Source organism: Semicossyphus pulcher, unplaced genomic scaffold (genome assembly GCF_022749685.1).
Source record: "Semicossyphus pulcher isolate SPU_LCO1_2020_fin unplaced genomic scaffold, fSemPul1.0.p SCAF_12, whole genome shotgun sequence".
In the NCBI taxonomy this organism is placed as follows: Eukaryota; Metazoa; Chordata; class Actinopteri; order Labriformes; family Labridae; genus Semicossyphus; species Semicossyphus pulcher.
This window is the reverse complement of record NW_027211626.1, coordinates 5,701,909-5,719,431: the sequence shown is the minus strand read 5'-3', so window position 1 is coordinate 5,719,431 and position 17,523 is coordinate 5,701,909. Positions and strand designations below refer to the sequence as shown.

Genomic DNA, 17,523 nt, shown 5'->3' with positions numbered 1-17,523 from the left:
AACCCTGTCACACTAATGGTGAACAGTTCGGGGGGAAAAAGAGGATAAAAGGAGATATTATCCTCATTATTCCAGACACTCGTCCTGCTTTTGAGAACCGGCTGCCTACATTACCCACAATGCAACTTAAGCGCCAACAGTTTGGTTAGAGGTCTCGTTTGTGTTATGCTGTTATAGCATAGTTTGTGTTATGTGATCAGTTTATAATGGATTCAAATTAAATAAACATCTATAATTTTTTAATTTGAAAATGTGAGTGCTCGTTTTTTTCTCTTGGTGTTCCTGCAGGGTTTATTTGCATGTCATATTGTAATTTTCACAGTGTTAACCTCTTAACACTACAGCTTATATAACTTTTTTTCACAGAAGGTATTTTGATTTCTCACAGGAGCAAAAGCACTGGTGTAAATAATACAATTAATTGGCTGTAGTCCAATGAGCTGCTTTGGCTTCAGGTCCCGTATATTGTGCATGCTGGCTCACTGTCATGGCTTACTGGGACAAATTAACATAACAGATCCATTAGTGATATTAGTAACACCTGTGCTTTCTATTCGAGTCAAATGTCAGCTGTGAAAAAAGCCTTTTTCTCCTCTGGATTAGTGAGGACAGATGGCTGTACTAACATGTACTCACCTGCTACATATTTACTCCTCTAATCGAATAACTAAGAACTAAAACTCAAACCTCTCTGAAGTGCTCATTTTTAATTTTACAGTGAACTATTTCATGGTTAGACATCATTTTATTCTCTGACATTTCAACTCCAGAGTCCCAGGGTTTTGTTTGCTTTAACGTCTTCTGCAGAACAAAACTATAGGTCATCTCTCCACAGGGGCGGCCTGTACCTGTCTATCATTATCTGCTCCTGGAGGTCAAACTGAGGCAATGAGCTTGTACTGTGTGTCACTGCAGCTTTACACAAGGTAAAGCTGTGGTCCAATAGCGCCATCGTGTGGATGAAAAAGTATTTGCTCTTATTTATTAAAATGTATATTTTTTTATTACAGGCAAAATAAGTATAAATGTAAGGGTTTATTTTTGTAATTAACTAGAACCATATTTATTTAAAAGCCTTTTTATGCTCGACATCCTACTTGAGGGCCTGAAATAAGACTGTGGATAGATTAAATCATTTTTTTGCTTCTTTTGAATTGACGTTTTGCCATTGGACTTTTCGTTAACCGTTGCCATAGTAGCGGCCCGGCTTTTCAGGATATTAAAGTTGGTCTGTATGTTATTTGAACTATTTTGGTTCAGACTGAAATAACAAAACAATATTGAACAATTATCAGATGACTTGCTCTGAAATTGGGCATTGCCAATCCTGATCCCCAGAGGATCATTTGTAAATAATCTTGATCCTCTGACTTGACATCTAGCGCTGTTATTAGGTCAAAATATTTTGGTTTATGACCAAATACCTACAAACTAATGTAAGTTGACTTTAGTGCAAATTAGCACATATATAAACATGTAAAAAACTAAGCTGGTGATCCTGGATAACCATTGAATTGGGGCTGGTAGCTGGAGGGGTGCCAGTTCCTTTCCTGAGCTCTGTCAAGGTGGCCTCGAGCAAGGCACCGAATCCCCCACTGCTCGGGGCGCATGTGCGGCCCCCTCACTCTGACATCTCTACATTAATTAATGCATGTCCATAGGATTCTGTCTCATAGGAGTGAGTCTCTGCCTCAAGCGAAGGAGTTTATGTATCTTCACAAGTGAGGGTAAAATGGATCGTGAGATGGACAGGCGGATCGGTGCAGCATCAGCAGGAATGCGGGCGTTGTACCAGACCGTCGTGGTGAAGAGGGAGCCGAGCCTGAAGGCAAAGCTTTTGATTTACCAGTCGATCTACGTTCCAACCCTCACCTGTGATCATGCGCTTTGGGTAGTGACCGAAAGAATGAGATCGCGGATACAAGCAGCCGAAATGAGTTTCTTCTGAAGGGTGTCTGGGCTCAGCCTTAGAGATAGAGTAAGGAGCTCGGACATCCGGAGGGAGCTCGGAGTATCGCCGCTACTCCTTCGCACCGAAAGGAGCCAGTTGAGGTGGTTCAGGCATCTGATTACGATGCCTCCTGGGTGCCTCCCTTTTGAGGTTTTCCGGACATGTCCAACTGGGAGGAGACCCCAGGGCAGACCCAGAGCTCGCTGGAGGGATTATATATCTCGTCAGGCCTGGGAACGCCTCTCCCCCAGGAGGAACTGGAAAATGTTGCTGGGGAGAGGGGCACATGGGTCACCTTGCTTAGCCTGATAATATTTTTGATAGTGTATTTTAGATAATGAAAGGGTTAAAAAGTGGTTAGACTTTTAACAGAGACAAGCTATACCAGCTTCAGCTGTCTTTGATCTTTGACCTCTTTGGGGGTAATTTAAGGAGCGAAGTCTGCCACAGGATCCTAAGTGTCTCCACATCCTACAGCACTCGTATGTACTTTTTCCAGGAACATGAAGTGGCTTATTTATAACACATTGGAAAGTGGAACATGAGTCTCAGCCGTTGAGGCATGAGTTTCTGCAACTCCAGCTGCTATTCAACATTCAGATGATCGATGTGCTGACTGCAGGCATTCCTGTAGACGTGTCAATCAAAATGCTTCCAATGTGGCGCGTTGGAAGGATTTTAAGACCGTTAATAAATGCATATCTTCAAGTTAAATCGCTTTGCTTCAACTCAGTAAAGTAAAAAGCATTCTGTAAAACATTTGATGTGGTTGTTACTGTTTTACAGATTTATTGTTAAGCAGCATCAAATTGCAAACAATGGTTCACTCTTTCCAATTGAATGCAACACTATCCTCAAGGTCCCACTACAATGTAATGCAAACATTTCTCTTAAAATGCAGATGAAAAAAAAAAAAAAGATCTACAGAAAGCAAAGAAAAGCTCATAACCAGCAGGAAAAAAACAAATCCCCATGTTAATGTTTAAAAGAGCAGAAGTACAGTATTTACAGAACACACGATTAAAAGCAGACTACTGTACATCTCTTTGCTACATTTACATTCTCACACAGAGCCGTAATTTCCAGAGAAAAATAAATACACATCTGATTTCTATTACACAACCTTTTGCATGTCTTAACCCTATTAAAATAACTTTGTAATCATAAAAATCTCATACAGTATATATACATACATTTGATGCAGGTGCGTTTCTTACAACACACACGTGCCGTTTAGCATTCTCTTTTAATTGGACCGCTTCGTTCTGAGCCATTTGGTCTTTCTTTACATGCGAGTTTGTATAGTGTTGATGCATTCCTGCAGTGCTTCTCATTTGAACCTGTTGACTGGGTTTCCAATGAGCTCGGGGCACTGCTCTTCGCCTTTTGCGATCTTGTCGCACTTTCTGAAGAGGTCGTAGTTGATCTTGTCAGTGAGGACGCTGTCCTGCTTGTACTGCGGATGCTTTGCCACAAACTCCCTCATCCACTTGGCCATGGTCATCAGCTCGCCTGGTTCAGATAAAAAAAAAAAAGTAAGAGTCACGGTTGAAGATGAATGAAGAGAAAATCTTTTTGATTATGTGAACGTAAACTTGAATAAGAATTTACCTGAGGCACGCTTCTTGATGAGCTTCAGATAATTCAAAATGGTGCACCTGGTGTCCACGTCAACCTCCATGTTTTCCAGGTAGCAGTTTAGGATCGGGATTAAACCTTGAAATACTCCCTCCTGGTGATTAAAAAAAGAACAGCAGTATTTAATAGACACCTTGATCAAAACAGTCACTAGAATGGCTACAGATGATGCGCTGAGACGGCTGTAATTTGAGCTAAACACTGACAAAGTGCATTTATGTTATGTCGGCAGAACTGGAAGAAATGGAAAGCTCCCATTATTCCAACGTGGGAGTGTTCAAGCTCATACAAACACTGATGTAGGCACATCATTTGAAGCCTAAATGAGCTACCTTTGTTTAAAGTATTTTTTAGTGGTTCATGAAAAATGTAAACCACATGGTACAGGTAAAAAGGTCTAGGATCAAAAGAGGTAAAGAAAAGAGTTGCTTTTCAATTTACAACAAAACACCAACCACTCTCTTATTGACTAATTAAAGATATAATCTCTAAGATCTCAGTTTTGTCCTATTTGGCGGCACCTAATGGAGATAAAAGGAAATTGCGGGCGCATTTGTCCTAGATAACCAGACATCCACAGTTGGTACGGTTGTAACTGTTGATTTTCCTGGCTGACGGTCGCTTTCCTTTTCAGACTGTTTGCTTCATCTGAGCGTCGAGTTTGTTTCTTTTTCTTTGGATTTTCACTTCTTGTTGAAGTTGTATCTGTAGTCATCCATCTTTTCTTTGTTTGTTCAGACATAGTAGATTACTGTTTACTCGCAACACTTGCAAAGACCAGAAAAGCAGCCGCTTAGCTCCGCCTACCCTCTCTGGCAGACCAACCACTGCTGGGTGATGGAAAACGCGTCACTAACTGGGCGCAGCTGGTGATTTTTTCCACGAAAGTCACCACAGACACCCACTCTGTAATTCTACTAAATACTGCAAATGCAAAGGCTTTCATCAGTCAATATTATGTTACCTCTTTCGGTGATAGATAGAGACTTAACAGACATTTATTTAATGGAAATCTTGGAGATTATATCTTTAAAGAGGCTCAACATGGTACGGTCATCTAGACCTAAAAAATTAAGCCTTTGTTAGGGAGTCAAAAGAGGGTGTAGGCTAATTTTAACTGAATCACATCTATTAGTTTTAATTAAGATAAGACTGACGGCAAATGTTGCCTCACCACCTTTTTGCCAACATTTTTCTGTAGCTCTTTTCACAAATTGGACTTATTGTAACTATAAGAAATTCCAAATATGTCAGACTGAGAAAAAAGAACCTGGTGGGGAACAGTTTTTGCAATTTGGTAACCTGTAAAAAAGCATGAATCATGTAAGAGTGCTGGCATGTGTTAAGCACTACAGAAAAAATAGAGTTTAGGCCACGTGAAATGTCAGGGTGTCACCAAAATAATTACATTTAATCCTGAAGTGAACCAGATGTTCAACGCAAATTTCAACCTCTTGGTAGTGATAGAAAAAAAGTCAGGGGATCACCAAATTCAGCAGGATTCATCCTCTTGGAACCATAAACGACTCTCCATGGTAATCCATTTTACGGTTGTTGAGCGATTATAATCTGCACAATTGTTGGACCAACCGGCTGATAAACATTGCCATCCATTGAGCCACAACTGCAGCATCAAGAGTCATCAAATGAAAGACAATAATCACCTTTCCATTGATGATGGTGTCAATGCTCATCAGTGTGTAGTCCTCATTAGTGCCGTCAGTCTCCAAGCCGTTCTGAGCAGAAGCAGTGCCATCGAGGCCCGGGTTGCAGCCTGTCGGTGGACAATAAAAGTTTATCAGCTAATCTTATCTGAGGCATTCATCATTAGGATAGACGTGAAGTTAAACCTTTAGTTTCACCGACCTTTGAAGATATCCTTCCTGAAGTAAAACATGCCCTCCTGGACAGCGTTTCTCTTCTGTGCCACCTTCATGTTTTCATCAACCTAAAAAAGAGATATGAGTTTTGCCTGTAAGTTCCTCATCAGGACCCAAATGTCCAGCTTCATGAAAATCATTTCTCCTGAGCTGTAATGCTGTTTGTACCTTCGACAAAGGGATCAGGAAGTCCAGTTTATAGGACAAGATCACTCTGGTGAGCAGGACGACAAAGACGACGTATGCAGCGTTTTCAAAGTCCGTCAGCTGCACCTGAAAAATAAAACCAAAAATAAAACTTTACGATCATGTTTTGTCTGTTTTAGAAATAAAAGTCATGTCATGGTGCGGATGGTTTTACCTCCATGGGGCGGAACTCAACTCTCCAGCCGATATCAGAGTTTGGAGGAGGAGGTTTGAACCTCATCGTCTGCCAGTTAGTCGATTGCAGGTTCTGCAAGAAGACATGTTTGAATGAAATATTTGTCTACATTCGAGTGAAACCTGTTTGTGTTTTTAAACGTCTTATAAGAAGTCGCTGGAGGAGAACAGGAAGCCTCACCTCAAAGTGATCAGACTCGTTCTCATCATCCAAGTGAATCTTCTCCTCAAAGACAGACAGTGGATCCCGGATGAAGAGGTGTGCTATGTGTTGGGCCAGCGGCTTGTCAATTCCTACACACAGAAAGCTGATTATTAATTTACTTACTGTCCAATAATCTACCTCTGTCTATTGATGACGGCATTGTTAATATATTTGTTTTTAAAGGTGGCATTTTAGCTATGCCATCAATTTTCTACTACTGTAGAAACTACTAACATGTTTTTAAATCACATTGGTTACGTCTGTTTTGTTTTCAAAATTGTATACATATTTTAATTTTAACTATTTTTCGGAGCCTCTCCTTCGTCCTGAAACGAACAAGCCACTCTGCCATTCAAAGGTTAGACACGCCGCACTGTCACTCCAAAGTTGTAGAAAACATGGCTGCTCTAGGATCGGTTTTTCTGCCTAATATGTACGGGCACCTTTTTAAACATGTCATTCTGGGAAAAACACAGAATTATGCAGTTTTCACTTTTTCACTGTGAACATGAAACACACAAAAATGTGAAACCCATGAAAATATGAGAATATCCATTTAAAAAGATGTGGCCCCTTTAAGACAAATCAGAACCCCCATTTTCCTAATCTCCGTACCTGCATCGAGCAGCTGCTTGTAGATCTCCTCGTCTATCGTCAAATCGATGTCGTTGTACTTCTCGCTGCAGCTGGACAGGTAGCTGTCGATTGAATCATATCTGGACTTGAAGATCCTGTATTTGTTGTTTTTCAACGGCTGCAAAGTAAAAGTCATTTTAATAGATTGAATTCAAAATAAAAACATTTTTACTTTGATATCTGGGTGGTGCTTTTGCTTTTTTGCTTTAGATGAATTTATGTGAAATCAAACTGCATGATTTTGCTTTATGATGCAAACAAGCAATTTAGAGGTCACAGTAGTATTATCCATAAAAAATGAATAACTTAAAATCAAATGTATAAAAAAATACACCCAAAAAAACCCCACCCAAAAACAATAAAAGCTTAAAGCACATTCCACCTCCAAAAAAACTAATTCGACAGCATCCGAAGGACCTGATGTTCCGGCTCTTCCTGCTCACCTTGAGCCCACGTTCCTCCTGTGTCCTGTCATCCACCGAGGCAGAAATAACACCCCAGCGACAATCAATATCTGACACGAAGCCTCTGTAGAAGGGTGAGGCTGCACTCAACGCCATCTGTAAAGAGCAAACAGTGTTCTGATGCGTTTTATGAAATAATAACAAAGATATTTAATCTTAGTTCTCTGTATTTGGATTACAGGAAGTTTGTTATATTCAATCTGTTTTCAGCTTAATCATATCCTCAATGTACTAATATATGATGGAGTTAATTAATAATTACTTATACAACAGTCCAGCAGGGGGAGAGGTCAGGTAAATGATCAAAACACACATAGTTTATTGATCTACTCACCACTATAGGGCAGAATGTTGCTAGTTGGTCATAAAGGTACCTTGCCTCATCAATGCTACAAGCCTGGAATGTCACCTGAAGAAGCATCATAAAAAAGACTGAAGTACATTTATAAATCACTTATTGGGGCTGTAAAGCTGCAGTCACACAGAAGTCTACATAGTCCAGGTTAAACTAACCTTATTACATCATGTCTGAAAACAAAGGGATTGTCAGGCACTGAAAGGCTGCGGATTCACTCAGTTTGTTCAGTACCTGCAGACAGCAGTTGCCCATGCCGAAGCCCATGGCGTCCATGTAGATGTGATCAGGCAGAGCCGCCCTCGCTGCTTCACCGTCATCCTCAGGAAACTCCTCCACAAACGGAGATGGAGTGCACTTGTCTTTGAAAACTGAAACGTAAAAGGGAAAGTAGGAGTCATTATTTTTCCGTGAAGTCTGACATACAAAAATACCCTAAAAATAATGTTGGCATGTTTTTTAAAGCCTTGTTAATACCTTAATGAACTACAGGTAAAAGTGTATTATGTTGTACATCATCCGATAGCTGTTATGCCACTGTCGTGTGATCTGTAGGTTTGTTTACATGCTAATTACTGCATAGCTGCATGTACTGCAGCTAGGCAGCTAATCGGCTTTTGTGCTTCCCCCTGTGAATTTGTTGTTTGCTTAATTGCAAACTCCAGTCCAGGACAAAGTGTGTGTTCATGTTGGTAAGGCAGATAAGAGGGCGACTTTAGCAGGAGAGCTAATGTGATCGATGTCTCTCTGTCCATTGTTTTGACGCAGGCTGCTGTGTGACCGTTAAGCAGCTGACCAGCTCTGCTTACTTTTCAAATTAAAGCCCAAATTGCAGCAACTACTGCGGAGGAATAATATGTTTCAAGGAATGACACATCACAATTAAAGACCCCCTCCAGTGAACATCAAGTGTTTAACCTTGTAAACATCTCCATGTGGTGTTCTTCATGTGCTATAAGGGACAACATCAGCAGTCATCTCCATGGCTGGGCCTGGGGACAGGCTGAACAACACGTTTTCAGATTGGCAGGTTTGATATGTCACAAACCTAAGGAGCCAATCCCGTTAATGAACGGGATGACGCTATGTTATTATGTGCAACCTATGGCAACCACTTCGGTGTATTTTGCAGAAGAATCATATCAGATTTTATTATGTCAAGCTGAGCATTTCATATGTCTGAAAACATGACTGGAGCTGGTGTTTAATTTAAATATGACATATTTTTAATTTAAAAAAAGTTCTAGTGAAGAATAATTACAAGTTAATTAAACAGTTAAAGCCTTTCATTACACTCAAACTTACTTGGCACATTAATGGCGACTTTCTCTCCTCTTCTGTGACGTATGTTTCTGGTAAGGGTGCTGAAAAAGACAAACACACACAGATGAATGCACGCACACACCAAAAGATGGTTTTGATTTTAACACTGATTTAATTAAAGCCTCTTTAATCACTTATTTCTGTATTCACAGTTTTTGCTCGAAAGTCAATAATCCAGTAATTTAATAGTAAACTAAGATCATTTTCTTATTTAAAATCTGTTAACCAGCTGCATGCTTCGACACAGTTAAAACAATGAAGTTTACCTGAATCTCGGGTGTCTGTTGATTGCTTCATCTGGGAAAAACAGTGACTTTGACACTCCCTTTTCAACAGGGGTCGGCGGGTGCTCTGGTTTGGTGAAACCAGGGCAACCTAACCTACAAAGAGGAGGCAAAACATACAAAACTATTAGATGGCTGCTACTAACAAATACTACTTACAATTGTTATGCCATTTTTTGTTTAAAAGATGTGTAAAAATAGAGAAAATGCAAATAACTTTCAGAAATCTAACATATTCAAATGTTTTTACACCACCAGTCCCTAACTCAAATACATTTACTTTATATACTAGATACGTTTTTATTCATATATTACAGATAAAAACATCAAATCCTCAAATTGCGCAAGATAGAATTATAATTTCTGCAAAAAAATGAAGGAAAAAATCAGTCATTTTCAATTCTTTACTGTCCTTTGGATGATCAGTTAATCGACCAATTGCTGCAGCTCTAATTATTTATTGAAATGTACAATGTTGATGCTCAAGCTGGACCCAGTTTGTTTTGTTTTGCTTCCTCTGAACTAAAATCAAAGTACCTTGGGAATGAGGTGATGGTGCAGAGCGTTTCATTCTGGTTCAGGACCGATGAGGCCTCTCGTCGTCTCTTCCCCATGTTTCCCTCCACAGTGTTAAACTCTGACATGGTCCCACCGTACGGCTGCCCTGGAGTCCCTTCGATCATGTAGCTGCCATACTCTGGTCTCCAAAGCGTGGGGTGGCTGCAGAAATAAGGAAGAAGTGTTTTGTAAACATTCTGCTTTCATAAGTCAGGATGGAAGAAGGCGATCAAGACAACACTGTGGTTTCAGTTTCACCTTTCTGATTAAATCAGCTAACCACTGTGGCTTTATCGCATGTCGGGGCGAACCGACGCAACATATTTGTGCTCCAGAGAGGCTCTTTGCTGTGTGCGACAGAGGGGCAGTAATGCGGAATGCATCAGCTCTACTATTCCCACTGCCGCTGGTATTTCCCCTGGGTGAAGTCGGCTTCACAGATTTAGACCGACGTCATGGGCAGCGAGCAAGCATAACACTCGGGAGCTTGTACAAACACATTTACACCGCCTGCAGAGAATTCCTCTTTTTAGTGAAATGCTACGACAGTTCAGGCATTCCCAGAGAGAGCTGATTGTTATCACTGACAGAAGTCCTGAGGCGAAATATAATCCAATCACCTTAAACTTCTCAGATCTTTAGAGGTCTTTATTTTGATCTATCTCAACAGACGACTTTCCGTTGAATCTACAAGTTATCCAGATATATGAGCAGTGTAAGGCAAACAGAGAACATTGTTTGACCCATCTCATGTTTTACACTCTGAGTATGAGCTCTTACCTCTGGCAGATGATGAACGCCAGTTTAAAGTGTTTTAAAAACTCATTTGTGCATACTGCAGTCAAAATTTAAATGATGTGCCTTAAGGCTGTAAGAGTTGTGCAGGAGCGTCAGTGTTCTTACCTTTGTTTACATTTTGAACAATGCTTGTTTTTATTGCTTTCTTATTTACTGACACTATTGTCATGTCAGCTGAATGGGTGCAGCATTAGAGTTGAAGATATAATACACAGTGTTTCTTGTTGTTATAGTCAAACCAAGACAGTAGCTGCACATTTATAATAGTTTAAGTGCAGTACAGGGCTGTCTGACGCTAAGGTGAGGCGGTAACTAAAGCATTAAATACAGCGTGCACTTTAACTGAAATGTCTGTTTATATGTGGGACTCTTAAGTGGCTGAAGTGCCTGGTACTCGTGGCCCCGTCTGCAGCGGTGCTTAGCTTAGCTTCCATGTAGGACTCCGACCAGCTTCTCCAAACAGGGGCCGTGCTGACTGTTATCTACTGTACGTAGTACATCTGCTATTGATTAGGACCTCATACAACCCCATTAAAAAAAAAAATATCCCTTTAAGCTACCCCAGATTTTGGTTCAGCTAGGACTATGTCTGAGGAAGAAGAGAAGACACCTTGTGGTGTGGAATTATTTTAGTTTAAGATGAGCTGCTGTATTACAAGCACAGGTACCGTGTGAAACATGACCAGCAGAAAGTTGCACGCATCAATATCTGTTTTTTTCCTGCAAGCATGGCATTGATATCGCAATACTGAACAATGTTAGCACAGATCTTAAATATGTTCCTTTTATCCTGCAGGCCAAAGTGCAGTTATACCTTATTTTTGTGTTTTATGATGCTTCTGTATGAGATGTTGCTTAAATCAGAGAGGACAGAGCTGTGTTGAGGTATAAACGGAGGAGAGGGTACAACAGGCCAAAGCTGCACTGAAACCCCTTCGGGGAGACAGCGGGCACTATCACTGGAAGACAAATAAAAGTCTGGAAAACAGCGCTCAATAACTGACTGTGTGAATGAGAGAACAGACTCCGAATACCATCAGCTGAGGAAGATCACGTCCCATTACTTTGATCAAATCTCTACAGGGAAGCAGTGTCACGATACGGGCAGACTCCTTAGTAGCAGGAACAGGGGGAGTAGTCAGGAAGGACCACTTTCAACTCTTAGAAAAATTCCCAGATCTGTAAATTTCAGTAGACTGACATTCCCATCTGAGCTTTCAGAGCCAGAGGGAGCTGTCACAGGTTAAAATCCAGGTGTCTAAAGCGGTCAAAGACACACCCATAAAAATTCTTACGCTGCAATGACTAGTTCGGGCCTGATATGTGATTAACGAGTGGGTATAAATTACATTAGGACAGAAAAGTTGTCTTTAAAGGCACCAACTTGTGAGAAAAAAATGGTGTTTAATTAAAAACTGGTTTGACTGGTGGTCGTTGTGCATGTGAGCCAAAAGCACAAACAGCTTCGTCAATCGTCCGCTGTCATATGACAGAATTTGACTTTCAAAGCAGAATATAAGCTTGTAGGCAAATTCAGTGTAGCACAGTGATACGGGGGTGACTGACAGCGGGGGGATGCTGCCTGCCTATGCTGTAATCTTCACCAGGATATCATGAAAGTTTTCACTTGTGAGAGCTTAAAATTAAGCTATCGGTGAGCCCTCATCACTCGTTATAACAAGAGATGTTTCGATATAATTTTTTCCCTTCCTGCTTCCTGGACTTGAATACTTGCTGATAACAACTACGCCTCCACTATCAGTGCTTTAAATCAATATACATATTATTAAAGGAAAAACACAGATTGTGGACATTTTTCTAACTTTGACTGATGTTTTAATATCTGCTTGTTTTGTATCGCTGCAAGGTAATTTACCTGACACTAGTTGTTCTTTTCCACTGTAAAACAGTAGTTGCTGGTGGCAGCCATAATACATATTAGAGCAGAGTAGGTTAATGTTTTGTGGAGAAAAGACAAGTACATTTTTTGCAGGGCTTATGTATTGGATTCATGCATATTAGGCTGTATCTCGAGCTGTTCCAATACTGATCCTGCATAAAATACGGTATACTTATCAATGCATGGATCCAATCACATATTAATCCCCCCAAAAAGCAACTTGTGACAATAACAAGCAATAACAGTGTAGTGCTACGGAGATTGTAATGTTAGTAAAAGCTAGTAAAATGTCAGCAATCAGTTGTTTTTCCAACAATATACTTGTATAGCATTTATCTGAGGTGTAGCCAAATACCTGAGTCTAAGCCCCTTTTACACTGCCAGATCAAGGTGGGATTATTACGCCTCCGTTACATTTCGCCTTCTATGTAAAACACACGGAGGTAGAATGGTCGGGCAAAGTCGTTTTGCCTCTGAGCAGGCATCAGAGGTAGTAACAGAGGCAAAACGGCGTCTGTGTAAACAGCGGAGCCGGCAGGGCGGAACAGCGCCATGTGTGTATTTGAAGCTCACTCTGTTTGTTTACACCTCGAGCACGTTTTGCTTCCGCAACGCTGGAACACTATGTAAAAACACACACTGAGGCGGCTTTACGTCAGCAGGGCTTGGTCCAATGTAAAATGGCGAAGGCGGCATGATGGCGGAGCTTCGTTACGGTGCTGTGGCGGAACCGCAATGTTAAAAGAGCTTAAGTATAGGAATCATTTTGGTAAGGTAAAAGTGGTATCTGGACATCTCCAGAAATAATGGATTCATTTCAGTTCTGGTATCTGTATCAAATGAACTCTAACCCGAGTGTGAACATCTGATTTTATCATCTAAATTGGTTCCTTGGTGTTTTTTTGATGCCTGATAAGGTGACATGATGACAAAAAAAAAAGCTAATATGAGAAAAAGCAAAAAATCAGGTACAGATCAAACAAATATATCCCATTTTGTAGTGGATTTGTCCTTTAACAACTTGTGTAAAGGCCACATTAAAGTTTTTCTAGTAGGCTCTTGTTAGCGTTCCTACTGAAGTCGAGTAGAGCTTATACATGTCATGATCCTGGACTTAGCCACTGAAATAAATTGCCAGAAGTAACCAACTACTGGACCAAATGCTCCAAAACATCCAGAACAAAGCAGAAATGTCAACATGGTCAAGAATGATTATGCAGCAGCAGAGGAACGTGGGCTTAACATTTTGCAGAAACAAGCCTGAACTGATCCGAAATAGTTCGTGCAGCTCATCTGAGATCATATTCACGAATCTGATACTTCATGTTTGAATTCTTGTAGCACTGAGATGCCAGTCAAACAAGATTATCAAGACCTAAGAAGAGGTGTTATCAGTGTAAGTCTAGTCTTGCCTCTCTTAAGATTTTATTCTACCAGAATGTATTGAAATCACTTCCAGCCACACAGCAGCTCGATGTGATCTACAACAAACCACAAACTAACCACAGCACTGACACAACTGTTGGTGTCTGAGGTGTGGCATTAATTAAATGTCTTTCAGATAAGGAATCTTTCTGTGGTCAAGTTCAACAGAATATTTGTAAGCCATGATCACCTGCAGATAGAAAACTTTGACCTGAACCAAGAATGTCCTTACACAATAAAAACATGTGTTTGGAAACAAAGCCTAATTAAAACAAAGATGGCCGTGTGTTTGTGACATATCCAGCTGTTGTTTTGTTATTCCGTGGAGAGTGCACTTACTTGGGGTTTATATTTTCTCCTTGTTCCTGGAGAGTCTCCAAAACATCTCCACCGTTTAGCACAAGCCGAACCTTTTCATCTTTGTCGTCCAACTCCACCAACATGTACTCAACCTTAAAGTAAATGATTAAAAACACACAGGACACATTGTCAATATAAATACACTGCTGTTTCTTTCAATGTACTCTTCTTAGGTTGTTTCAAACCACGCTAGACTACGGTTCAAAGTGTACGTTTTCAAGATCACACTGGGACGCCATCAATTCCAATTCATCAGTTATGTTTCCTTGACTTTGACTCTGCAACCCTGTAATCCCCTGTCTGAAAGAGGGATTAATCTATAACAACAGCATTCCACATTGTTGGAAATGAAAACACTTTGAACAAGCTGTAGCACACTGAAGTTTCGTGGACCTGGGGGTGACAAAAAACTAGAAGTGCAAACTGTGTGGGAAGTTCTGAATAAAAGACAAATGTCTCAACATGCAACAACCAGGTCCACATATTTTAATCTACAGCCAGCTTTAGCCTCTGTGTATTTAACAAGGAGTTTCTTGTCGCACCGCATGGATTATTGCTATTTGTATTTAGTTGCTAAGATACTGAACAGTTGTTATTACTTAAAATAAACATTTATAAGCAGCTGTTTAAATTCCAGATTGTGAATAATTATGCAGATTTTCCTTAAGTGCAGTGATACAGTGCATTAGTTTCCTATATCTTACAAAAGGCCATTATTGCACTTTATTTACTCAGCACGGACTATTCTATTGTAGCTCTTCCTGGATTATTAATTGTGGACAGTAACAAGGAAAGTGGATGGTTGATAATATTTAAAATGAACATCTATATGCAGCTGTGTAATATTTAAGCAACTGAATATCTATATTTTTTCCTGCAGTAAAGTATTTGTATTTCATTATATTACTGTTGAGTTTATTGTGTATTAATTTTTCCTATGCTATGTCCTATCACCTGCTGCAGCTGTAGCGTCACAGTTTCTCAGTTTGGGATGATTAAAGGAAATTTCCATATCTATATCTAATAAAAGGCCATTATTGCATCATGCACCACCATCATGAGTGACGGATCAAATACCGCAGAACAGTACTTCCCACATGTTGGTCCATTTTAACTCAATGAAACTCATTTCTTACCTCATCTCCCCATTTGAGTACATCTCTCTGCCGTTCCTTCACCTTGTTGTAGATGTTGAGAAACTGGATGATGCCGTGTTTTCTGATGTGGTCGGCATACTTCTTGGTTTCTTCCCAGTTCAGTGGAGACCCCTGTGACAGTAAACCCATCGCACACACAGGCTGGAAGTGTAAACTAACGGCTGGTGGCTTGTTGGCTGCTGCTTATATAAACTTGCACGCCGACCGTTAGCTAGCTAGCTAGTTTGTCCAACTCGCGCAGAGCTAGCATGAAGTCTCGTTACACACTAACGGTGGAGTCTGGATCCTTAGGGTGCTGTCAGAGAGGTTCACTGGCTGATGAAAGGTCTCGTGGTTTTGTTAAGCAGCGTGCCCTGTCGGTAACCTTAGCTGGGCATCCACAAGACGCAGGCCCCTGCTCATCACCTGCTAATGTGTTGTTAGCTCTGTAAAGCACACGCGAGAGATGATAAGGCTGGTCCCCGAAAAAACGGGTTGATCGGTTCCCACTAGCCTCGTCTCCGTCAACGACCACAGACTGAGCCTGTTTAATGTGCAGCTCTGTGATGGAATGACAGCTGAGTGAACCAGTAGGTCGGCCGGTTGATGGCAAGTAAGTCTGCTTCCCAGAGTAGGGCTGTGTGTTGTACATATAAACGCCCTCCTCCTGGCTTCACACACGTGATGCCGTCAGGCGGAGCAGAGAGCGGGGTGACGTCACTATGACTCAGCATTCTTCGCTGCTCCGCTCCTCCCTCTAGACTGTCAATCACAACAGGTAGTGATTCCGCGTTCATGCCATCGAAAACGACAAAGTCATTTTAGCAGGTATTTCAAGTTTACTTATATAAAGTCGAGTATTAAAGGGCAAAGGTGAAAGTTATTTCACTTTTCAATCTAAGCTTATGCATTTAACTTTTCTAAATTATAATTTTGATTTTAGCTTTCAGGAGTTGAAGTTTTCTTTTTCAGTGTAGCTACTAATTATCTGTCAATGGACAATTAAAGTAATAAACTTATTGTTTTAGCACCAGCTGTAAGTGTCCACTCTATGGATCAGACATGAAAAAGTAATCCTCTTACACATGATTGAAATATGGAAAGAAGGGATGCGAATAAGTCCACCTAATGTTAAGTATATGAATGAAACAAAAAAAACGTCAAATACTAAATAAAAATAAAGATAAGCTTTAATGGGGAATTGAGTCTGGTTGTAGACCCAGCACACTAAATAAATGTGTGAATAAGAAAACAGTTGTTAATACAAGATATGACAATAAAATCAATTCTGGAAACAACACGTAGTTCAATTTGTTTAAAGCTGCTTCTGTTTTTGTTTTTGTTTCACATATTGTTTTTTCTAAAAGGCCAAATTTCAAGAAAAAGAACGCATAAAAAAGCAATCTGCTGTTTTATTTTCTCCAAATCACAACATTAGAATGAGTCATGAGTCATTTTTACAATTCAAGTGTGGGAGGTACCAGCGTAGGAGTAGCACTTGAATGCACCATCGTAAAAGTAAAAAGGTGAATGTAAGAATGACACAGCATTCGAATTTTCTATTCTCTCTTTCTTGGGTGTGTGCACTGAATATGTTGCGTAAAACTGGTTTACAGGTCAATGAACTGCACTGACATCTGAGAATGTGGTTGAATGTGGTTTAACTTCCAAGCAGCAACAGTTCACGAGCTCTGTTTAGTTCAGGGGCGCAGAGGCACATAAAGCCCCTGTTAATTTGATATATGCATCTAAATATTTACTTTAACATGTCAGAATTAGTGAAATGAAATTTCACTAATTCTGACACATAACACATGACACATAACACATGAAATTAGTCAGGTGTTTAGACCAATTCAATCATTTAGATTCCTCAGACTTGGGAAAGATGTAATTTAATGGCACCCCGACAGATTTCCAGAGTGTACAAGAGCCTGACTGCTGTGTTTTTGTTTTTCTTTGTTTAAGCAGCTACGATACTGAATAAAAGGGTGAAAAATTCAGCTATCCGAGATATTGAGGTAGATATAGACTATTTCTGAGCTGGAATGGAGAAAATAGATGTTTTCTATGTGGTGTATTCACTTCTTTTGCACCAATGAGTCAAAAGTACTCAGTGTTTTTCTCCTTTCCCACCAGAATGCCAGAGTGGTGCCAAAGATGCACAAAGACAGACACACCCAGCAGGGCAACACCTTGCATTGGCAAATTCAGGTATACCACAAAAAT

The 17,523-nt window shown here is 40.3% G+C and overlaps 1 protein-coding gene across 1 annotated transcript; it reads right to left on the bottom strand.

The window, feature by feature from the left end:
• Positions 1–2,716: 2,716 nt before the first annotated feature.
• gclc (glutamate-cysteine ligase, catalytic subunit) lies at positions 2,717–15,897 on the bottom strand. The gene is made up of 16 exons (XM_069658460.1): positions 15,295–15,897; positions 14,138–14,250; positions 9,655–9,837; positions 9,100–9,213; positions 8,816–8,874; positions 7,745–7,881; positions 7,490–7,564; positions 7,135–7,251; positions 6,671–6,809; positions 6,032–6,144; positions 5,831–5,923; positions 5,638–5,742; positions 5,456–5,537; positions 5,254–5,363; positions 3,563–3,683; positions 2,717–3,463 (listed from the first exon to the last, which is right to left on the bottom strand). Exons 1-16 carry the CDS (start codon positions 15,442–15,444, stop codon positions 3,282–3,284), a joined length of 1,893 nt encoding a protein of 630 aa, XP_069514561.1. The 5' UTR covers positions 15,445–15,897; the 3' UTR covers positions 2,717–3,281.
• Between the last annotated feature and the right edge of the window lie 1,626 nt (positions 15,898–17,523).